General features: G+C 43.6%; 1 protein-coding gene across 10 annotated transcripts in view; it reads left to right on the top strand.

Annotated features, from left to right (window-relative positions):
- Positions 1 to 17,866, top strand: part of PARP6 (poly(ADP-ribose) polymerase family member 6) — a 28,342-nt gene extending 10,476 nt beyond the window's left edge. For 2 of the 10 annotated variants that reach the window (XR_003436455.1, XR_003436454.1), the window contains 14 exons: positions 504 to 654; positions 1,280 to 1,333; positions 3,354 to 3,449; positions 3,750 to 3,842; positions 5,069 to 5,194; positions 6,463 to 6,528; positions 7,472 to 7,539; positions 8,835 to 8,883; positions 9,117 to 9,226; positions 9,993 to 10,065; positions 16,354 to 16,433; positions 16,827 to 16,890; positions 17,062 to 17,146; positions 17,490 to 17,866. Coding sequence is in view for 1 of the 10 variants with exons in the window: in XM_027123520.1 (XP_026979321.1) it covers positions 504 to 654; positions 1,280 to 1,333; positions 3,354 to 3,449; positions 3,750 to 3,842; positions 5,069 to 5,194; positions 6,463 to 6,528; positions 7,472 to 7,539; positions 8,835 to 8,883; positions 9,114 to 9,226; positions 9,993 to 10,065; positions 10,779 to 10,848; positions 16,354 to 16,433; positions 16,827 to 16,890; positions 17,062 to 17,146; positions 17,490 to 17,592 (1,291 nt within the window). In the remaining 9 variants the exon portion in view is untranslated. Of the gene's footprint in view, positions 1 to 503; positions 715 to 1,279; positions 1,334 to 3,353; positions 3,450 to 3,749; positions 3,843 to 5,068; positions 5,195 to 6,462; positions 6,529 to 7,471; positions 7,540 to 8,834; positions 8,884 to 9,113; positions 9,227 to 9,873; positions 9,901 to 9,992; positions 10,066 to 10,778; positions 10,849 to 16,353; positions 16,434 to 16,826; positions 16,891 to 17,061; positions 17,147 to 17,489 lie in introns of those variants that run through there. The other 8 variants (XR_003436448.1, XR_003436447.1, XM_027123520.1 and 5 more) reach the window with 7 other exon arrangements.
- The last annotated feature ends 5,705 nt before the right edge of the window (positions 17,867 to 23,571 follow it).

Below are 23,571 nucleotides of genomic sequence, written 5' to 3'. Positions count from 1 at the left end.
CACACACACACACACACACACACACACACACACACACACACACACACTAAGTGAAACAGGCATCCGCTCCACGGTATCATTCCTTACCTGGCCTAGATGCTGCAGAGAATGACCTAGGCTTTGCCTTTGCCTGCCCTTCATGTTCCAATCTGAAGAACACATAGATAATGACATAAAAATCAAACCAGTTGTGTAGTGATCTACTTGCTTTGACAGTTTGATCCAATGGAACTTTCCTCAGATATGAGTTGCTCTTTGGCTTAGGTCATTTCATCTATTCTTATCTCCAGACCTCTTCTTTTTTTTCTTTTTTTTTCTTTTTCTTTCCGGTCATGCCACGTGACATGAGAGATCTTAGTTCCCTGACCAGGGATCAAACCCGCACCCCCTGCATTGGAAGTGCGGGGTCTTAACCACTGGACCCCCAGAGAAGTCCCTCCAGGCCTCTTCTAGTGCTCATACTGAATCCTCAGTCTCATCACTTCTCTTTGCTCTGTGTTCAGGTCTCCGAGTTTCCCTATCATACAGGACTCCATGCTGAAAGGCAAATTGGGTGTACCAGAGCTTCGAGTTGGACGCCTCATGAACCGTTCCATCTCCTGCACCATGAAGAACCCCAAAGTAGAGGTGTTTGGCTACCCTCCCAGCCCCCAGGCAGGTCTCCAGTGCCCGCAGCACGTGGGCCTCCCTCCCCCAGCATGGACCTCTCCTTTGGTACATGGCTGAGGAGGGTTTGACTTGGGTGTCAGAGGGTGGGAGGGGAAATGTGGGAATACAGCTTCTCAAAATGGGGTGGGGGTCTGGTTGTCCAGGCATCATAAACCAAACCTGGGCATGAATCATGAGTGAGTAGACTGGAACACATTTTTTAATAGTTGAGAACTTATATCTGAACAGTCTGGCAGGCTTCTATGATAGTATGTCATGAAGCAGAGAGTCTGGGGTTGGGCATCCCACGGAGATGTCATGTATGATTTTGTTAGGTTGTGGTTAGGACTTGGTAGTCAGCTACTTTACAGACCTATTCCACCTACCTTGAAGGGGTTTAAGGACAGGTGAGTCTTTTTTTGTTTTGTTTTGTTTTTTCTGAGGTGAGTCTTTTTTAAGAACCTTGGCAAAAATGTCTGAAGGTCTTCTCTGCAGCTTGGGGATTACTTAGACTGATCAGCGTTAGGGCTTAGCTACTTTAAGAGAATTTTAGGTAGTGGGCGTGAGTGAGGTCTTTCTGGTCACCAGCTTCATAGGAGGTTCATGGAGTCTGTCTTTTTCCTCTCATCAGGTCAGTGGTCACTGCAAAAACATCCCCACTCTGGAATATGGATTCCTTGTCCAGGTAATCAAGTCCAAAGGTTCATTCCAAAGCCTTTCCCCTGTTTTCTGACCCATCTGATCCCCTAACATCTCCCAGCTCTTCAGTCAGTTAGCAAACATTTCCTGAACTGTTCTGCTTCCAGAACTATACTGAGTGTTGTGTGGATAGGAGAAAAGAAGGCATAGTTTCCACCGTCAAGAAGCTTATAGCATTATTGGGAAGACAACACTTATAGACCACTTACGATCAAGTGCCAAATGAGACATTGCAAATGTTAAGTGCGCTGGTGCCAAGATGAGAGAAGGATTGACACTGATTTTCTTATGATCCCGCACATCCTTGCTCAAGTGGGCTTCACTTTTCCTCACAAACTTTCACTGCTTAGCCGCTTCTGGTCATTTGCTTCTTTTTAAACCCTCTTTATTTTCCAGACATGGTTTCACTTTTTTTTTTTTTTTTAATTTTTATTTTTGGCTGCCTTGGGTCTTTGTTGCTGTGCACAGGCTTTTCTCTAGTTGCAGCAAGCAGGGGCTACTCTTCGTTGCGGTGCGCCGGCTTCAGTAGTTGTGGCACTCGGGCTCGGTAGTTATGGCTCGTGGGCTCTAGAGCACAGGCTCAGTAGTTGTGGCGCACGGGCTTAGTTGCTTCGTAGCATGTGGGGTCTTCCTGGAGTAGGGCTTAAACCCGTGTCCCTTGCATTGGCAGGTGGATTCTTAACCACTGTGCCACCAGGGATGCCCCATGGTTTCACTTTTGCATCTCCATTATCTTTGTTCATGTCATTCCCTCCACTGACCTTTCTCACTATATCTGCCTATTGCAGTCAAGTCTCAGATGCCAGCTTTTCCATAAAATCTTCTCTGTTACTTGAAATGTATTAGCTGGAAGTGTGTCTCCTCTCATTGAACTCTTTTGATGCTTTTTGTTTTATATGACATTGATGTGTCAGGTACCATATGCTGCCTTGAATTGTAATTAAGTTGTGTACATACCACATCTTCTCTGTTGGAGTATGGGGTCTGAGAAGACAGTCTTTTATGTTATTGAATAATCAAGGAGACCTTTCACTGAGCTAGGTGCATAGTAGGCATTCAATAAGTCTGCATTAAATGAATGAATAAAAGCCCTTGCATGTCCATTTACCATCCCAAAAGTTTGTGAAATGGGAACAATTTGATTTACACACAAAGTGTACATGGTTGCAAAAGCCATGTTAAGACAGAGTGTGTAAAAAATACTTTAGGGGCTTCCCTGGCGGCGCAGTTGTTGAGAGTCCGCCTGCCGATGCAGGGGACACGGGTTCGTTCCCCGGTCTGGGAAGATCCCACATGCCGTGGAGCAGCTGGGCCCGTGAGCCATGGCCACTGAGACTGCGCGTCCGGAGCCTGTGCTCCGCAACGGGAGAGGCCACAGCAGTGAGAGGCCCGCGTACCGCAAAAAAAACAAAAAAACCCCCAAAAAACCACTTTAGGATATTGCTGCATGAGCTCTGGATTTGTGCTGTCTTCCCAGCACAGAGTTTTATCTATGGTCTTGATCAGTTTACAGGCTGATTGTTCTAGGTAGTTAAAATGGCTTCTCAGGCATCTGATCATGGACTGAATACTCACTTGTCACATGGGGGCAATCTGTAATTACTACAACTAATGTTAATAGTTTGATTAGTACTTGTTTATAAAATACTTTCCCAGAAATCATCTTTTTACTCTCAGTACCTTTGTGAGGTGAATAATGTCCACTTTGTAAATGAAGAAACCAAAGCTCAGGTTAATTGACTTGCCCAAAGTTATATATGGTATTAAGTAGTAGGGGGGGAATGTTAACCCAGGTCTTCTACCATGGCTGATCTTATTTTTATTATACTATATAGTCTTAGTTCTAGAGTTAGGCTATCAGTTTAACTAAGTACAGGATCCAAGAACAGATGCTACCTTAGGCACAAGGCTGGGAGGTAGGAGAGTAACTGGAAAAGAAGTTCACATTATTTCCTACATCTGGGTCTGGGCTTCCAAAAGATAAGTAGAATCTCTTCTCTCCTCAGATCATGAAATATGCAGAGCAGAGGATTCCAACATTGAACGAGTACTGCGTGGTGTGTGATGAGCAGCATGTCTTCCAGAATGGGTCCATGCTCAAGGTATATGCCTCTATTTCGTAACCCTCTTTCTTGCACCCTTAGCTGAGGCCCCTTAATTCCTCATCTCTCCATTTTTCCTTTCTTCCTGGATCTATGGTACAGGTAGAATTCTGTCCACACTCCTTGAGACTCTAGAAATAATTGTTTTTCTCAGAAAGCAAATCTCAGCAGTCCTATTTGGAAAGATGAGGTTATGTGAATATCAATCTAGAGTTGTCTGAGGTCAGGCACCCCTCTTGCACTATGATACCTTCTTATTGGACACCTCCTGCCATCACCATCTCTAATATGTCCATTCAGCCAGCCGTCTGTACTCGTGAACTGTGCGTTTTCTCCTTCTACACCTTGGGAGTCATGTCCGGAGCTGCAGAGGAGGTGGCCACTGGAGCAGAGGTATGGGGGAGGGAAAAGCTGCTGGGGAATTGGGATCAAGAAAGGCTGGGGAACACAGCAGTTTCACTGCTTGGAACTTAATCTCCAGAAATGCTTTTCTGTGTAAGGATGTTCACTATAGTATAAAAAACCCCACTATAGTGGGTTTTTAAAAATATTTTACTTATTTACTTTTTGGCTGCGCCACGTGGCTTACAGGATCTTAGTTCCCCGACCCGGATTTGAACCTGTGCCCTGGGCAGTGAAAGCGCAGAGTCCTAACCACTGGACCTCCAGGGAATTCCCTAGTATTGTTCATAATAGTTTAAAAAAAAAAATGGATACAAGCCCCTCTGTACAGGGTCCAGTTAAAGAATGATGGTATGTCCTTTGCAGTAGAAATTTTTGGATAGAAAATTATAGCATATATAAAAAAGAAAACACAACAGTATGTATAATACAATCCTTTTTTTTTTATTGCCTATATAATAAAATAACAGTTTCTGTAGGGAAAATATCTGGAAGAATATACATCAAACTTAGCAGTAGTTACCTGTGAGGAGTGAGATTTGGGGGCAAGGGGATGATTTTTCTCTTTTTTTAATCACCCTTTTAAACATTGTTCTTGAATTTTTATAATGAGGTTATATTTTCTAATGAAAAAATCATAAACATTTGTCTTTTTTTAATTTTATTAAAATATAGTTGATTTATAATGTGTTAATTTCTGCTTTAGAGCAAAGTGATTCAGTTATACATATATATACATCCATTTTCATAATTCTTTTCCATTATGGTTTATCAGAGGATATTGAATATAGTTCCCTGTGCTATACAGTAGGACCTTGTTGTTTATTCATTCCATATATAATTGTTCGCATCTGCTAATCCCAAACTCCAAATCCATCCCTCTTCCACCCCTCATATTTGCTTTTAAAAAGAGAAATGCTGGGCTTCCCTGGTGGTGCAGTGGTTGAGAGTCTGCCTGCCGATGCAGGGGACACGGGTTCGTGCCTTGGTCCGGGAAGATCCCACGTGCCGCGGAGCTCCTAGGCCCGTGAGCCATGGCCGCTGGGCCTGCGCGTCCGGAGCCTGTGCTCCGCAATGGGAGAGGCCCACGTACCGCAAAAAAAAAAAAAAGAGAAATGCTGAGCACCTCCAGAAGGCAGACCTAGGCTGGGTACTGTGTGACTCCCAGCACTGGGAAATCATTTAGCTTTTGCCCCCTTTCTCTCCTTTCTCTTAAGGTGGTGGATCTGCTGGTGGCCATGTGTAGGGCAGCTTTGGAGTCCCCTAGAAAGAGCATCATCTTTGAGCCTTATCCCTCTGTGGTGGACCCCACTGATCCCAAGACTCTGGCCTTTAATCCTAAGGTATAGTTGCTTGGGAAGAAAATCAGGACTCAGGAACAGAGGTGTTAAAAGACAGTGGAAGACTTTGGGCTGTCATTCCAACAGCTTGGAATAAGGGGACAGAAGAAATGGAGCACTTGTTTCTTGGGAACTCTTGCTTTAGCCGTTTTAGTGAATAAATAACTAAACATAACTAATAATATAAGATCAATAATAACTTCTGAGTTTCTCAGAAGAAGGGGAGAACGATTAATATTAGTTATGTTATGATAGGGAATAATACAGACTTTGGAGCCAGACAGACCTTGATTCCATTTGAGGTTCTGCTACTCCCTAGCTGAATGGTGTTAGGCAAATCACTTAACCTTTCTGAACCTCAATTTCCTTATCTGTAAAAAGGAGATAATATCTACTGTTATAAAAATGGGAGATAATATATATAAAATATTGTATAAGTTAGGGTTTTCTAGAGAAACAGAACCAATAGAAGATATTTAGAGAAAGAAATTTATTGTAAGGAATTGGCTCATGTGATTATGAAGGCTGAGAAGTACCAGGATCTGTAGTGGGCAAGCTGGAGATTCAGGAGAGCTGATGGTGTAAGTTCCAATCCAAAATCCAGCAGGCTCGAGATCTAAGAAGAGCTGATTTTTCAGTTCCAGTCTGAGAGTAGGAAAAGACCAATGTCCCAGCTCCAGGCAGTCAGGCTGGAGAAGTTCACTCTTACTCAGCTGTTTTGTTCTATTCAGGCCTTCAGCTGATTAGATGAGTCCCACCTGAATAGGGATGGCAGTCTCCTTTACTCAATCTGCTATTCAAAGGTTAATCTCCTCTAGAAACCCATTCACAGCCACACCCAGACACACCCATGGCCCAAATTGACACAATTGATGATTGACAAAATTAACCATCACAAGTACCCAGCACAGTGCTTCACTATTACTCTTATTGCTATGGATCAGGCACTATACCAGGTTCTTTACATACGTTATTTAACCTTCAGGTCATCTCTCTGAGGGTAGTGGGAATTTTTATCATCACTTACATACAGGGATACTGAGGTTCTAAGAGGTTAAGTAACTTACCCTATTACTCTCAGCTGGTAAAAAAAAAACTAGCATGTGATTCTAGAACTTTTTGACATGAAATCTGTGTTCTTTCCATGACATACTGTGCTGTTTCCCTGGGGCCTAGAATTATTTTGTACATCTGGCCCATCCTTTTCATCATGTCTTACTCTCCTCCACTTTTGTTCATCTGGTTCTTCTCTTCCCATTGATTCTCCACAGAAGAAGAATTATGAGCGACTTCAGAAAGCTCTGGATAGTGTGATGTCCATCCGGGAGATGACCCAGGTATTCTACCCTCTGCCTGTCCCCTGCCTGCCCACTCAAGTGCCCTGTTCTGTTTGAAATTCATGCAAGTGGAGTGAAGATGTAGAGATGCTACTCAAATCGCTCACTGTATTCTCTTTAGTTTTCCCTCTTTAGCCTTCTCAGTCTTTGTTCTCTGTTTTGTTAGCTCTGTTACTCCTATTTCTCACTCCTTATGTATCTCTCAACCTTTACCTTTGCTGCTAATTCCTTCACAAGTTGTTCCTATTTAATGTTTTTTCCATAATTCTTAGGGCATTAGAGAAGCGAGGGAAAGACCTCTGTCCAGGGTTGGGAGGGTGAGGAGGGGGGCTTGGAGGTAAGGAACTAGACCCAGGGGCCTACATCTTCTATCCTTCTAGGGGTGGGGCAGCCACATGGAGCAGTGACCATCCTTTGACTCAAGGCTGTCTCTCACCAGACTTCCCCACCCCTCGTCTGCAATCTCTGCATGAATAGACATTCATTTGTACTCACATTTACAGGTGGGCCTCTTCTCAGCAAATCCTATATATCACAGTTCAGATTAACACATAACATACACCCAGGAGGGATGATTTACTTGTCAGAAGGACTGTTATGTTTTTTGTAAAGTTTTACCACAGGATTCCTTAGCCTAATCTTTCTGGGACATTGATTTTATTTATTTATTTATTTTGATTTATAATCAACTTTTTAGGGCTGTAGGAATTGCATAAAATGAGGGAGACCCACCTGCATGTTGTTTTGTAAGCATTTTCGGTCATTTTCATATTTATTTATGAGTCTTCCCAACCTGACTGGGGTCCTTGAGGGTGGGAAGCCCATCTCCTCTTGGTTTGGTATGGTCTTCAGTGCCTACCTTGCCCTGGGCCCTGATAGTCTGTGGAAAGTGGGAGGGCTCCCATCTCTCCTGGGAGATAACCTTACGGCCATTGTCTTACAGGGCTCATATCTGGAAATCAAGAAGCAGATGGACAAGCTGGATCCCCTGGCCCATCCTCTTCTGCAGTGGTATGAGTAGAATGGTTCATCCTTTGGCGGGTGGGGGAATGGGGCATAGTATCAAACATGGAGCCTACACCTTCTCTTAGAGGTGGTTTCAGCATCCTTCCCAAGGTTATAGATATTATGGCTGCTCTTTCTTGGGTTTTACTGATACACCTGCCCTTGACAGGAACTCAGATCCTACAAAGAGCCCACAAATTCTAATGTGATGTCTCAAGTTCTCTTCAGGTGTTTCTTGTTTCCCAATAGGTTTTTGAGTGCTGCTTGCATGTCGGAATTAACACTACATTTCAGTTAGGGTTTCTATGCATGCAGAGAAGTCTGTCTCCCTCTTCTATGCCCTTTCCATATCTCAAGCCCTTCCTTGTTGATGTTGACTGTCCAGAGCCTTGAAGCACTATTATTACTCCCTTCTCCTAGCAAAGGTTCTGACCTTTCTCTACTTCCCTCCACCCCTTGCCCTCCCTCCCTGATCTTGATTTCTGTTCTCTTGATTTCTCTTCTCTTTTCCTGACATAGCTTTCCCCTTCTAGCTTACTTCCTTCTGTCTAGTCAGCCTTTGACATTAGTACTTTCTCAATGCAACATGCTCCCTCTTAGTATGAGGAATGACCAGGCATAGACCATCCAGGATGGCATCACAGGTACATGAGTGAAGCACAAAAGAAAAAAACCATGTCCACTATAAGAGATAATACTCCCTTGCTGAGCCCTCAACAGTTTATGCCTTTGTTCTCTCCTATCCTCTAAGTTCAGCCTACATATGGCCCAGTCTGTCCCCAAATCCTCAGGAAGTTTGTTCTAGTTTCTTCTGTTTTTTTTCTGCAGCTCAAACAATAACTTTCCATTCCCCTCATCTCTGAGAGCCTTCAGCCTTCCTTTGAGCTCAGGCAGGATGGCTCCTGAGCCCCAGTTCTAAGTTTCTAAATCCCAAGTGTAAGTTGTCACCATTCTAATACAGACCCAACCTTTCTAACTTTTTTTGGTAGCTGACCTCTTGTGCTGACCTTTTGTTCTATCCTTTTCTCTCCCTAGATGTAGCAGCCCACCTCCCACTTCTCTCTTTCTTTCATCCATTGTGTTTACCCAGTAACTTGCTGGTCCCTGGTCAGTAGCTTCGCTTTTACATTTTTATACACAAACATTACCACCCACAGGAATATCCAGATAGTGTCCTGGACTCAAACAGCCCTGGAATCCTTGCTTGTTCTCCCAGGGGCAGAGCAAGGCTGCTGCTTTGTTCAGGATGGCCTAACCACACACTTATTCTACCTTTTTGTTTTTTCTCTGTTTTGTCCTAGGATCATCTCTAGTAACAGGTCACACATTGTCAAACTACCTCTCAGCAGGGTAAGTGACCATTCTCCCTCTAAACACTAAATTTCTGGTGAGGGGCAGGGAGGGGCTCCAAACCAGCTAACTGAATTGGTCCTAGACCTGCCTGGTTGGGCTTGTCTCAGTAGTCTTTGGGCCTACACATATTTCCTTTCTTTGGGGTCAGTGCAAGCCTAGTTTGCTCCCTTCCCTCCCTGATCTCCATTTCTGCTCTGTTTTCCTGACCCCACCCCCACCCTGGGCAGCAGCTGAAGTTCATGCACACCTCACACCAGTTCCTCCTGCTGAGCAGCCCTCCCGCCAAGGAGGCTCGGTTCCGGACCGCCAAGAAGCTCTATGGCAGCACCTTTGCCTTCCAGTGAGGAGTGGGGCGGGGCTGGGGATGGGTGCTGGCTAAGGCAGAAATAATGTAGAGGGATGGGAAGGCAGGTTCACTTGAGGCATATGAGTTTGTGTTATCTATGTCCATCAACCAATCAGTCAACAGATACTACATGCTATTGTGGTAGGTGCTGTAGAGGATAAAGATACATAAGATATGGTCTTTACTCTCAAGCTACTTGTGATGTAGTTGAGGAGGAATGACTTTTACATATAAAAATATGTGGTTGAAGGAACAGATTATAGCAGGGATAGATTTGAAAGCTACTTTGAAGGAAATCAGCAATTTATGCCCAGTTGTGAGAGGCGAGAGAGAAAAAGAGAGATTAAAGGTAACTTAAAGGGAGTTGGTGGTACCCTTTCCTTAAAAAAGATGTGAACTCATTACTGGAAGCCATATTTGGGATCAGTGATAATCGTGTTGAGTTTGAGATGAATTTGTTTAATTTGAGATATCAGGATAATAGGCAAATGAAAATATTGAACCAGCAGTTGAGGATTTAGGATGGGACTGTTTGAAGCGTGGAAGAGAAGAGGAGACTGTATATTAAAATGTAAGGGTTAGCCACACACACACACATCTTGCATGCCTGTGACTGTATCCATGTGCATATCCATTGCTAGGTTTATTTGTGTCCATCTTCATGTCCTGTGAGTGTGAGAATGGGTGGGAGTGGCAGTCTTGGAAGTGCTCCTGGGAACCTCATTCCATGAGGAGACATATATTCTACCCTGCCTTACAGTGGGTCCCACATTGAGAACTGGCATTCGATCCTGCGCAATGGGCTGGTCAATGCATCCTACACCAAACTGCAGGTGAGGCTGTGCCCCTTTTCCCTTTCTCTCCACCCCCCTCCCTGCCCCACTCAGTTTTGAAGTCTACTCTAGAGTACTCAACTGTTTTTGCCTCAGTGTCCTCAAACCTAGCCTCCCGTGAGGCTGCGCTAGGGAGGAAGTTGAAACTATATGTATAGAATGAACGTGGCTATTGTATTTTGACCCTAGCCTGTGTTTTTTGGTGTTTTTAGGAATGAGCATATAGCTGTAGGTAGAAATAATAAATTGCTGATTGCAGCCACTGTGATAAATTAACTTGTTAGAGCTTTTCAATATATGTGAGTATTCATTCAGATAGTTGATATAGGAGACATTTCTTTGCCCTGCAAGACTCCAAGGAATAGTTATTGTTCCTCCTCCTGACTGCCTGTTCTGCATTCCTTTTTGGAGGGTGGGGATCTGCATATATACCAAGGCCTAGGGACAGGAGCATGTCTTCTGAGGAACTGACTCAGTGGCTCTGCCACTCCTCACTCTCCAAGGCATCAATATCTACTATTTCACAGGCAAAGGGGTTAACTTGCATCCACTTTTCAGCCAATCACCTTTTCAAGAGTAGTTGCCTAAAGTTATCTGAGCGAGTGAGAAGATTAAATGGAGGGACAGAGGGCTGGATAAGCCTTGTGGCTGCCTAATACACAGCCATGGGTGGGCCCAGGCTCATATTGCTCATCCTGGTGTTTCCCTGCAAGCTGCATGGAGCAGCCTATGGCAAAGGCATCTACCTGAGCCCCATCTCCAGTATTTCCTTTGGATACTCAGGTAAGAAATAATCTTTGGTCACATTGACTCTATTTACATTGCATCCATTTTGTGAATACATAATCCTATGCTGTCTCCTCTTCCATCATGGACACTTGGTCTGTGTCAGCTCTCTCCCCAATCATGGATACATAATCTTTCTCTGTTTTCTCTCATTAGGAAGTTAGATTCTTTGCAAGTTGAGGCAAACTATCTCCCTTTCTCTTAGGTATCCTCTTCTCCATGGGGATGGTTTTATTCATTGTGGGGCCTTGGTCCTGGGAGTGGGTTAAGGAATAACTGGGAAATGAAACTAGGCTCTTCGGAGAACACATTTTTGGTGTTGGCATTAGCCTGTCATTATAGATTGTGTGTGTGCACACCACGTGCATGCGAGTTTATATGTGAATGCACTTGAAGGCTTGGGCCCCTTCCACTGGCTTACATTTCTGAAGACATTGTTCTCCTCCTTGTCAACCACCTTTTAAAATTTAAACTATGTATAATTATACACTATTATATTAGTCACGTTGAATGCAAGAGGAAGCATTTTATTCCAAAGATAAGGCATAAACAATGTCCAGATTGTAGTCAGGAGATGAGTTCAGCTTCGTCCAGCTCAGAAAACGAATCTGACTTAGCTCTCTCATTGTTTCAAGTTTATGTCGGAGTTCCTTTTCAGTCTTCTTTTGTTCTTGTTCTGTATAGTCTCTATATAAAAGTGAGTCACCATATAGTTGCATGTCTACCATATGAAGGGGCCAGTGCTAGATTTTTATAAATTAATATTTAGTATTCTCCATTAATTGTAACTGTTATAAAGATAACACTTAGTTCCAGAATAACAGAACTAGAAAAGTCTCTAACGACAGAATAAACCAAACAAAGTAAAAGAAAGGAGTTAATATAGGTAAGAACCAAAATCAGTGAAATAAAAACAGGTACAATAGATAGGCTCAAAAAAGCCAAAAGATGATTCTTTTAAAGAACTAACAAAACAGATAAACCTGGCTAGATTGATTAAGAAGAAAAAGAGCACAATTAAATAATATTATGAATGAAAAAGGGAACATAACTATAGATAGAGCAAAATTTTAAAAGCTAATAAAATTCTGTTATCTTTATGCCAGTGATTTGAAGACTTTGTCAAAATTGATAAATTCCTAGAAAAATATAACTTAACAAAACTGATTCAAGAAGAAATAGAAAGCCTGAATAGCTCTAAAATTGTAAAATACATTGAAATAGTAGTTTCAAATTTGCCACAACAAAACAAAACAAAAAACTTACCAAACCCAGATAATTTTTTTTTAAACATCTTTATTGGAGTATAATTGCTTTACAATGGTGTGTTAGTTTCTGCTAAACCCAGATAATTTTACAAGTGAGTCTTAAGTCACACTTTCAAAGAACAAATTATCCCAGTCTTAAACAAAATCACCGAGAGAATAGAAAAAGATGGAATTACAAATCATAAAAGATTGGTAAATTTGACTTTATTAAAACGAAATGCTTCTGTTCATCAGAAGACACCTTAAGAAAGTGAAAACGCAAGTTACAAACCAGAAGACATTTGTAACACACACAACTATAAAAGATTAGTAATAAAGATGCGTTATAAAAATTCTTACAAATTAGAAGAAGACAACCCAATAAAAAAAAAAGGCAAACAGCATGAACAGGCATCTCACTGAAGAAATGACCAAAAAATATGAGCAGCTTCTCATCCTCTGTTAATCAAGGAAGTAAAAACAAGACCGTAATCACTTACCATGTAGCATCTACGTGGATTGGCAAAAATTAAAAAATCTGATAATACCTCTGATTGTACCAGAGGTTGCAGATAAGCAGGATCTGTTTTATCATTTACGGGAATATAAATTGGTTTGACCACTTTGGAAAACATTTGGTGTTAAATTTCATAAAGCTGAGAAATTTTATCCCTGTGACCCAGCATTTTCATTTCTGCATATGTGCACCCAAAGGTGTGTACATGAATGTTCAGAGTAATATTGTTTGCAACAGCAAATCTTAGAAACAACCCAAGTGCTCATCATCAGGAGAATGGATAAATACATTTTAATATATTCTTACAATGGATTATTATTCATCAATGAAAATGAACCAACAGTGGCATTCAGCAACATGGAAAAAATGTTGAGTAAATAATAGTTGAGTAAAAAAAAAAAAAAAAGGCAAGCCCAGAGGACTACTGTATGATGCCTTTTTTATGTTGCTCAAAAATTAAAATTAGGACTTACCTGGTGGTGCAGTGGTTAAGAATCCGCCTGCCAATGCAGGGGACATGGGTTCGAGCCCTGGTCCGGGAAGATCCCACATGCCGCGGAGCAGCTAAGCCTGTGCACTACAGCTACTGAGCCTGCACTCTAGAGCCCACAAGCCACAACTACTGAGCCCATGAGCCACAACTACTGAAGCCTGTGCATTTAGAACTTGTGCTCTGCAACAAGGAAGCCACCGCAATGATAAGCCCACACACCACAATGAAGACCCAATGCAGGCAAAAAATAGATAATTAATTAATTTAAAAAATGAAAATTATTTAGCTATGTGTGTGTGCATGATAAAACTAAAGAAAAAAATAACTCAAATTTTGGGATAGTGGATAACCTCCCAAGTGGAGGCAGATAGTTGGGATAGAGTTAGGAGCACTTAGATGTAAGTCACTGTTAATGTTTTAGTTCTTGGATTTCGTTCTTAGGTCTGTAGGTATTCATTGTCCTATTAAATAAATGATAGTGTGTTGTGAACCAAAGGTTATGATTAATCCAAGAAGGGTAAGGGCCCAGTGAATATATATTTATTGAATGTGTGAATGAATCTTATTCTTTGTGCCTGGGGTCCACAGTCAGAGTGGGATCAGGGTACTCTCTTGGCTTTGTCTAGGTTCCACAATTTTTATCTTTGTCCCAGCCTGAGCCTCCCTCTAATTAAGCTCTAATTCTAAGTAGTGAGATCCTCCTGGCTTTTACTGCCCACAAAATTCTTTCTTCTTGTCTGTTTTCTCCCTGTTCTCTCCCTCTCTCCTCTCCCATTGGCCTTTGTTTATTACTGAGTGCCTGAATACCTTTAGTTATTAGATGGAGCCAGGAATCTCTATTGACTTCTTAACTTTCTTCTTCATGTACTGATAACGTAAAAACATCATATGGCACCATCCTTCTCCCTCCAAAGGTCGACTTGATTATAGATACAAAATACCTTATGCTTTTACTACTGGAATTACAGGTCATCTTGTCCAGTCTGTTACTACTTTACAGGTAAGAAAGTAGATAACACAGAAAAGTTAAATGACTTTCTTAGGGTCACACAGATCTAAGTAGCAGAGTTAGGACTGGAATCCAGTTTTCCTAACTTCTAGGCCAGTGTTCTTATCATTATATTGGACTCACAGGGTAGGCTTTGCTTGAATGACTGAGTCTGAGAGCCCCATAGATATGTGAGAGTCTCTGATACTGGGTGAGATGTGTGTAAATGTCCAAGTTATTTTAGTTAACTCCAGCATTTGGCCAACTCTGTCTTCTTTGTATGTTTCCTTACACCCCTTTCTGCTCTGGTTTTCTCTATTTTTCCTCAGGGTATCTGTAGCCTAGTGACATTGGGTGCCCTCTGGGGGTCATTGTAAATAGAGAGCATTCATTTGACTAGCGGAGCCCCTAATGACTTGGCCATAGTGAGCAGGTTAAAATGAGGGACAGTGGGAAAGGAGATGGTAAACTCGATCTTTGTGTTTAGTCGTGTTTAGAAGCTTCTTACAAGTGTATACTCTGGACACAAAGCAGATTATTCTGGCCTCCAGGTTCTCAGGGTGTCTGGTCTCAGGGAAACTGACAGAAGATGATTGGGTCATTATGGTCAGGACAGTGTGCAACAGGATTGGGATGGGACAAGATTTGGATTATATCATAAGGGCCATCTCTAAGACCAGCCATAGAAATCAGATTGTTCTCTCTTAACGTCTGGGATAGAACCTAAATGGGAATTTCACTCAGAACCGTGCACTGAAATACCCAGGCTGAGAAAGTCATCATGTTTGGATGCAGAGCTAAACCTAGTTAAGGCTAATGGAGAAGTTGTAAACAGAGGGATGGTGGGTGTCCTGTAGGAGAAAGAAATTGGCAATTCAAGTCTTGAGGCTCTCATTGCCCTAAATTTTGTTCAGGCAGTAAATCTGTCATGGGGCTTCAGTGTGAGTGCATGATGAATTGACAGCCTGAGCAGTGAAGAATGTCAGTCCAGTGGTTATCATCCCTACTTCTATACCGTGGCTATCACAAAACCAAGACTTGCAGCAGTGTGGAGTTAGTAATAATAGAAAGTTCCAGGGTGGACTGGTGAGATAAGTGCCCTGCTTATGGCCTGCAATGATAGCATCATTTCCCATCTTCATCCGTCTCCCTCTTGGGTCTCATGGTCTCATACACAGACTCATCCCTGACTGTGATAAGGCTGGGCCTGTGATAAAGCTGAATACAGAGACTGAAGTCCTAATCATAGGCCAGAAAGAGTTGGGAATAGGGGCACACAAGCACTGTTGCACATCTAAGTAGGAAGAATCCAGAATGAATCTATAAATGTTATAAACAGGGCTATTCAGTGAGGGGTAAAGATGGCGGAGGATTTATGAATTTAGATAGGGTGAAAATGAGTGAATTGGCACCTCTCCCTCAAGTCTGGGAGGACTTTCTGAAGGAAGCAGGACTCTTCAAGGTAGTTGCCGTTGTGGTTACCTGTGGAAAATTATTCATCACTTAACTGCTCTGCTTTCTCCCTTTTCTCTGAATGACCCTGGTCAGAGCTTTTTATGTAACTTTGAACTAGAGCAGATCTGACTTGCTCTGCTTGCTTCCTCTCCACTCATTTCACTCAGCCTGGCATTTGACCCGAGGTGTTGACGTCACCACTCTCCTAGGCCCCTCATTCCTGACTCATTTCTTGTGTTACTCCCTGTCTTAGAACCCTTCGGTGATTCCCAGATGTTCTCAGGATAAACTCCATTTGCTTTAACATGGCCTATTAGGCCTGCTTGATCTTATCCTACCTTATCTCTTCCACATCATCTCTCACCACTTCTCTGCCATCAACTAAGCTGGTACAAACTAAGGCACACTGCTTTGTCTTTCCTCCAGGCCTTTTAATATCCTATTATCTCTGCCTAGAATACTTCTTCCCTCTTCATTTAGCTAACTCTTCCTAATCCTGTAGTTCTCAGCATAGCTGTCACCAGGAAGCCTTCTTCAAACCCCGAGGCTAGGTTAGTTCTCCTCTGGCTCACACAGTGCTCTATATTCTCCCCATCATAACCCTTACCATGCTCTGTTGTAATTATTTGTTCCTTTCCTGTAATCTCCATCAGACTAAATTCTGTGACGGCAGATACGCTGTTTGCTTTATTCACTGCTGTATCACCAAGCGTCTCTAGCTCAGTGCCTGGCACATAGTAGGCACTCGGTAAATATTTGACTAAGGAATGGGTGAATGAACTGGTTTGTTTTTCTGTGGCAGGAATGGGAAAAGGACAGCACAGGATGCCCTCCAAGGACGAGCTGGTCCAGAGATATAACAGAATGAATACCATCCCCCAGGTATTATTAGTTGCCGTTGCTCCACTGAGGCAGGACCCTTCCCCTGGGATAAGTTTAGGCTACAGAGGTGGATGGGGAAACAATGGTGGTGGTGGAGGTGGTGGTGGTGGGTGGTTTAAAGATCATTTGAAGGAATCAGATATGTTCTAAGATGAACACATTTCTAGAGTCATCTGTGGCCTCAGTCATTAGTATGAAAGCAGAGACTGAGTTTAAATCCAGTGACATGAAAACGTAAAGATGGAAGCCTGGACTCATCCAGATTGATTATGGAAAGCAAAAATTTCAGGGGGGTGGCTGGATATTCCAATCCCCATCCCCAACCATTACCAGCTAACTAGCCTTTCTAGGGAAAGCTATAACCATCTACGTGGCTCTGCTCTCCTCTTCCAGACCCGATCCATTCAGTCAAGGTTCCTGCAGAGTCGGAATCTAAACTGTATAGCACTTTGTGAAGGTAGGTATCTCACCCAGTCCCTGTTTTTCTGGGTCCCCAACCTTTATTTCTGGTGCAACTTTGGCACATGATCCAGCCAAGGTTGATGTTGAAGCATCATATCTTCCCTTCCCTGCCTGGACTCTCTGACCCAAGCATTATATGTATAACTTCTGGCCCTTCTCTTCCCAGTGATTACATCTAAGGACCTCCAGAAGCATGGGAACATCTGGGTGTGCCCTGTGTCCGACCATGTCTGCACACGGTTCTTCTTTGTGTAAGTCTAGGAGGGTTCCTTGGGAATTACTTGGAGGAGTGAGGGTGAGAGCATAATGATATGTGACTACTGGGAAAGTCTGTTTCTGTTATCGGAGACTTGTCTCTGGCTACCTGAGTGGAGCTGGCACTGGGACTTTCCCCTTGGAGGATAGGGATGGGTATAGATAAAGGTCTGTTGAGAGGAAACCAGATAAGCTGAATCTCTTCCACCCTAAAGAGTATCAAGAAAGGGTTTTGACTTCTTGGATGGGATGGCCACACCTCCAAATGCAGTTCCATTGGTTGACATTATTCTGGTATTGTTCTCTCTCTTATGCTCACACTTGCCCTATCTTTGGCAGATATGAGGATGGTCAGGTGGGCGATGCCAACATTAATACTCAGGACCCCAAGATACAGAAGGAAATCATGCGTGTGATCGGAACTCAGGTTTACACAAACTGAGGGGGCCCCAGCCCTCGTACCACCCCCGTTCCCCCAGGATCCACCTGCCCTCATAAAAGGGCTCAGGAGCAGCAACCGAGGCTGCCCTGAGGAATCAAGAGGCCATTACCAAGGGGCAGGAAAAGGACAGAAGAGGCGGCCTTCATGGTGGAGACTGACCCAGGAACCACTCCACATGTGGATGGCCCAGACTGACTCCCTACCCGATTTTCCCAGTTGACTTCACCCTGTTTGTAAATAAAACAATAAAATGGAAGGTGCTGTGGATTGGATATGATCACTGTGGTCTGACTAACCTTGGCCCAGCACCTGCCCCAAGCCCCCAAATGCGGGTGGGGGTGGGGAGAGTGGAATATCATGAGGGTTGGGACTATTTATGTTGGATGGAGTCAAAGCTAAGTCCATCTAGTATAGTATACTACAGATCTGTCAACATTTTAATCAACGGATTAGATAAAGGAAACTTATGCAGATGACACAAACTGAGAAGGATATAGAATACCACTGGTGACTCTTCTTCAAGGTTTAAAAGGACCACTGAGGCCAAAGCAGCTCAGATTTCCTATCCTTAGGACCTCTACGTTCTGCACAAAACCTATCCGCTCTCCCTTGCTCTGTGTCTTGGGGGCTGGGCCCTACTCTCCTCCTCACAGCTATTTCTTTGGGATAAGAGAGGTGGGGGGAGAGCTGGCAGGTGCAGGAAGCAGGTTGGTCTCTAACTTGAAATCTATAAAGAGATCCTAAGGAAATAAAGCCTCCCTTAATGAAACAAAATCCAGATTCTCCAAGGATAGCAGTGTGAGGGAAGACAGCTGTTTCTAGGAGACCTGTTTCAGTGAAAGCCATCTCCCTGTTGAAATTCCCACTGCCAACCTTCTGCTGGCCTTTAGGCTGTGCTCTGTGTACCTAAAACCCTAAGTTAGTTCTAAGAGACAGGTTGGATATTGCCAAATATTTTATGAGCTATTAATGAAGAAAACAGGAATATAAGCACAGAGACTACAAAAAGCATTAAACAAGCCTGGCTTTTAAGTACAGGTTTTTTTTTGTTGTTGTTGTACGCAGGCCTCTCACTGTTGCGGCCTCTCCTGTTGTGGAGCACAGGCTCCGGACGCGCAGGCTCAGCGGCCATGGCCCACGGGCCTAGCCGCTCTGCGGCACACGGGATCCTCCCGGACCAGGGCACGAACCCATGTCCCCTACATTGGCAGGCGGACCCTCAACCACTGCACCACCAGGGAAGCCCAAGTATAGGGTTTTTTAAATTGTTATAGCTTCTTGATTTATAAAGCCTATGCTAGGCTACCTGTTGTCTTTCATTACCTTCATCCTACCTTGGAGGTAACCTTCTTTGCCTGGGTATCTTACCAGCTTTGTAGTTAAGACTACAAAGCCTGAACTTAACATGGAAGTACCATTCTTAACGGTCCATCCCCCTAGGAGCTGTTTCTTAAACTTCTTTACCCCTTCTTTTTTTTTTTAAACTTATTATTTATTTTTGGCTGTGTTGGGTCTTCATTGCTGCACGTGGGCTTTATCTAATTGCAGTGAGCGGGGGCTACTCTTCATTATGGTGTGTGGGCTTCTTATTGCAGTGGCTTCTCTTGTTGCGGAGCATGGGCTCTAGGCACGCGGGCTCTAGAGCGCAGGCTCGGTAGTTGTGGCACACGGGCTTAGTTGCTCCGCGGCATGTGGGATCTTCCTGGACCAGGGCTCGAACCCGCGTCCCCTGCACTGGCAGGCGGATTCTTAACCACTGCGCCACCAGGGAAGCCCCCTTTACCCCTTCTTGATAAAGACTGCTACATTCTGACTCTACAAGTCTCTTCCCCCATTCTGGTTTCAGGTCTAGGAGGAATTTCTCTAAGTAAATGACCCCATCAGGGAGTCCACCCTAACTGAAATTCCTTCCACGTGGGAGGACCCTTGCAGCTCACGTGTACAGTATCAGAGATAGCTAACATTTTTCAGTTCTTATTAGGTAGGTGCTGGGCATTATGCTAAGCACCTTAATAATTTGCTAATACCTTGGCTTACTTACTGTGTGCTTGGTATTGTTGTACGCTCTCTACCTGTATTGACTAATATAATTCTCAAAACAAGCCTATGAAATAGATGCCATTATTCCCATTTTGTAGATGAGAAAACAGGCACAAAGGATAAGTGATTTGTCCATATTCCACAGCTAGTGACTGACAGGCAACCCAACTCCAGAGCTGCCATTCTGGTTCTATGCTATATAGCCTTTCAAACTTTACAAATATTTTTTCATTTAATCCTGACAACAAAGATGAAAGATGGTTTTTTTTTTAAAGAGATCTTAAATAATGTGGGTAAGGTCTCACAACTGGTTAGTGGCCATCCTGGGTTTTTAACCAGAGTTGCTCAACTCCAGCGCCTGAGCTCTTAACTCTTTTACTTTCCCAGGGGTTCTCAAACTGCTCCCACTGGTGTTCCAGCAATTGAACCTAGGTGCTTGGCTACTCAAATGTTATAACGACGTTTTTGCTCAATTTTCTGAAATTGGTAATAGACTTTTCTCATTTGTAACCATTTCTTACAGTTTTTCTTTATCAGTGGCATCTGACATAGCAAGTACTAGCAAATGATGGAATGAGAAGTGATGAACAGATGGTGTGTGTTACCAGAAAAACTCAAAAAACTTGAGCTTGCCTCATGGGACTCACTTTTTTAATAGCATATGCATACTAGTCTTTTAATGCTAATAAAATCGTAATGAAATCAAATATACCATTTTATAGTGTTCTACATAACAGCATCAGAACTTTTCGAATCTGAGAAGTTTGAAAGCCATACATAACCATACCTGAAAAAATTCAAAACATGTATGGTGTAAAACAAATCTAATTAAAACCCGCAGCATTCCTATAACAAGAATGCTTTCATTGCAAGGAAAATTGCACAGGGCCTTGAGTTTCTGGAGGGGAATCCTCCTACAGCCTGCAGTGGGAGTTGAAGGAGGATTGCCCCTTTCTCCCACCCAGGCTTTGCTGCCTTGGATGTGGGGAGGTGGAGCCTGTGAAAGCCAGATCTGAGCAAGACATCATCCTTCACCGAAGCCAGGACAACAAATACTACACACAGTGGTTGACAGTGGCCTCCTACCTTTCACATAGTCCTGGGCTCAAGCAGCCTTACTCATTTAGACCTGGACATGCTTTGTTAGGGCTAGGGCCGGGAAAATGTTTTCCTCAATTAGTTCCAGGTGGAGAGTAGATGGCTGTGATTTCTGGATTGAGAACTTAAAACTCCTGGAGTTAAACCTTCCCCTTACCTCTCATGGTAATTTTCCATCCAGGCAGGGTGTGGCCATGACTCAGTTTGTGGTGAGGATGTGGCCATCCATAGGGGAGGATCCTTCTGCTAGATTCGGCCTTTCATTCTGGCCAATGGGGAGAGGAAGGGAAGAGTCTGATGCTGAGTCATAACTGCGTTACTTACCAGCTTCTCACAGAATGGATTCTGAGATGGAGGTTTGGGTGGATGATGTCTCAGCTTCTGGGATCAATTTGGGAATGGCGGGGAGGAAGCTTCAGGGGTCACATAATTCCTTCAGGGTCCTTCTCCCCCAGAAGGTGGTGGGGAATAATGTAGTTCATTTGAAGGGGCATTGGTCTCTCTGGAGTACTGTATAGATTTTAACACAAATATTTCAGAGGCACCCTGCGAGGGGCCCAAAGATGTCACCCTTTAAGTTAAAGTGTTGCCTACAAAAATTATTTTATCTAGGAGACCAAAGTCTCCTTTGTCCTAGCTGTTCTTCCTAGGATAAGTGGGTCAGGTTAACTTGTAGCCAGTGAGCATGGAGGTGGAGACTAGAAGTATGGTGCCAAGGAAAATGCAGATTATGATTGAACTGCAGTAGGAAGACTTCCTGGGGAAGGGGGCATTTGATCTATTGTTTGCTGATGCCTTTCTTTCTTGTTTTTGTAAAACTTCTCATTTTATTTTATTTTTTGGCCACAGCATGCGGGATCTTTAGTTCCCTGGCCAGGGATCGAACCCGTGCCCCCTGCAGCGGAAGGGCGGTCTTAACCACTGGACCGCCAGGGAATTCCCGCTGATGCCTTTCTTGGTCTTCTAAATCTGGATTACTTTGGGGGAATAGGGTCTGCTTACAAGTTCCACTTGCATCTTAGGGAGCCTGAGCTCTGGCTACACTTGTAGGGAAAAAGGAGAGAGCACAGGCCTCCACAGGAGTGGCTTGGTGGATAGGACTAACCCACCCTAAGGAGGCTTTGTCCTGTGATGTGTCTAGCAATTCTGGGCTAGAGAAAAATTGTTGGAGGCCATGTTGGCTGAGGCAGTACTTCCTGCACTGGAATGAACAAGGACTCCTCAAGATCTTTCCTCCTTCTAAGTGCTGATGAGGCATTTCCTCACAGCTGCATTCAGAAAACATTTTTTTACTGTTCCTTTACCCTGGAATGGGCTTCCCATACCCATCTCTGTGGTAACCACCCCTCCAAGTCTCCCCCTCCATGAATCTTTCCCTTTCCCCCACAGACAACCTGTTCTCTCTTTATCCCCAACTCCAGAAGGCCAACTTTCTCTTCCTTCCACGATTTGTCTGGGGGATACTCTGGAATTAAGATTTTCTGCCACCCTGGTGGGCCTGAAGAGACCTTGGGAATCTGAAGGAAGGCATAGAAGAAATTACAGTCTACTTGGTCTGGCTCTGGAAAGGGCATATGAAGTCCAAAGTGATAAGCACTTCTAAATCTGACATTCAGGCCAATGGGCTGCCCTGGAAACGGTATTGGCCTGAGAGAAGTAACAGTACTATTTCAGGCAGAGGCCAAGAGGTCACGTAATGGTAAAACCTGTAACCTTACCCTGTTCACCAGGGCCAAGGCTTGTCTTTAGGCTGCAGGGTTTGGTTGGGGGTATTTGCTGACACACCTACCTCTCCAGGGACTCCAAATGACCAAGAGTTAAATCATTAAACTCCAGATTCTGTGATTCCATGGTCGAAAATCCAAACAGGTAACACAGCAATCTACACCCTCACTCACACCTCGTTCTAGTGAACCTAGCAGCCCCCTCTCCTATCCTGCCAGGTCTATGAGCACAGTGGAAGGACTGGCTCGTGGAGGAGGAGCTAGCTTCCAGGGGAGTCTGTGTCCTCCCTCAGCCTCCCCTGTTTCCTGTAGCCCTGGGGTTACTTGTTGCTGGGTCAAAGGAATGAAGATTTGATTCAGGAGGATGGCTCAGAGAAGGGCAAACAGAGTTACTTGAATTGAGAAATATGTTCTGGCACTAGTCATAAGGAAACACCTCCAGGACTAGTCAGTTCTCGAAGAGGACCCCTATTGGGCCGTGTGCTATACTCATTCACAAACATCATCTGATCAAACCCCACCCTATGGAACAAGAATTGTCTTCAGTTTACTTTTAAGGAACTGGACTCATTAAATTACAGGATATGGTCATAGGGCTAGTGAGTGGAATTGGAATTAAATATGATGGAACCTACGCTTGCTTCTGTACTCTGCTGCTTCTCAGCAAAGTAATGACAACCACCTTAAACTCTGTGACAAATTTTCACTATACATCTAATGTGAGCAAAAATATGGTGGATTAGTCTCTGCCAAAGTTTCATGGACAGCATTTTTATAACTATTGGATGATCAATATCTGTAACTGAAGAGCAGTAGTTTGCCATCAGCTCTTCAGTTTAATACACATGCTTTTCAATCATGGGAATACATCTAGATTTAGATCTTTAAAATGCAACATAGTCCAGCATCGGCCAGATATTGCCCCTCCAGTGTTGTTCACCACTGTACTTAGTTCATGTTTAGCTCAGGGGCCAGAGATGGCCGTTTATGCCATCCCTCTTTCACTGAATAGGGAGGAATCTGATTCTCCCTGGTGAGGCATGGCTTTTTTTCCTCTCAGCAACTTCATGTGCTCTTACCACCTCAATAACCAAGCGTTTACTTCCTATCTACAACT

Source organism: Aethalodelphis obliquidens, unplaced genomic scaffold (genome assembly GCF_003676395.1).
Source record: "Aethalodelphis obliquidens isolate GAN/ISIS:26980383/991018 unplaced genomic scaffold, ASM367639v1 scaffold26, whole genome shotgun sequence".
Taxonomy (NCBI): Eukaryota; Metazoa; Chordata; class Mammalia; order Artiodactyla; family Delphinidae; genus Aethalodelphis; species Aethalodelphis obliquidens.
This window is presented reverse-complemented; position numbering and strand designations above follow the sequence as displayed.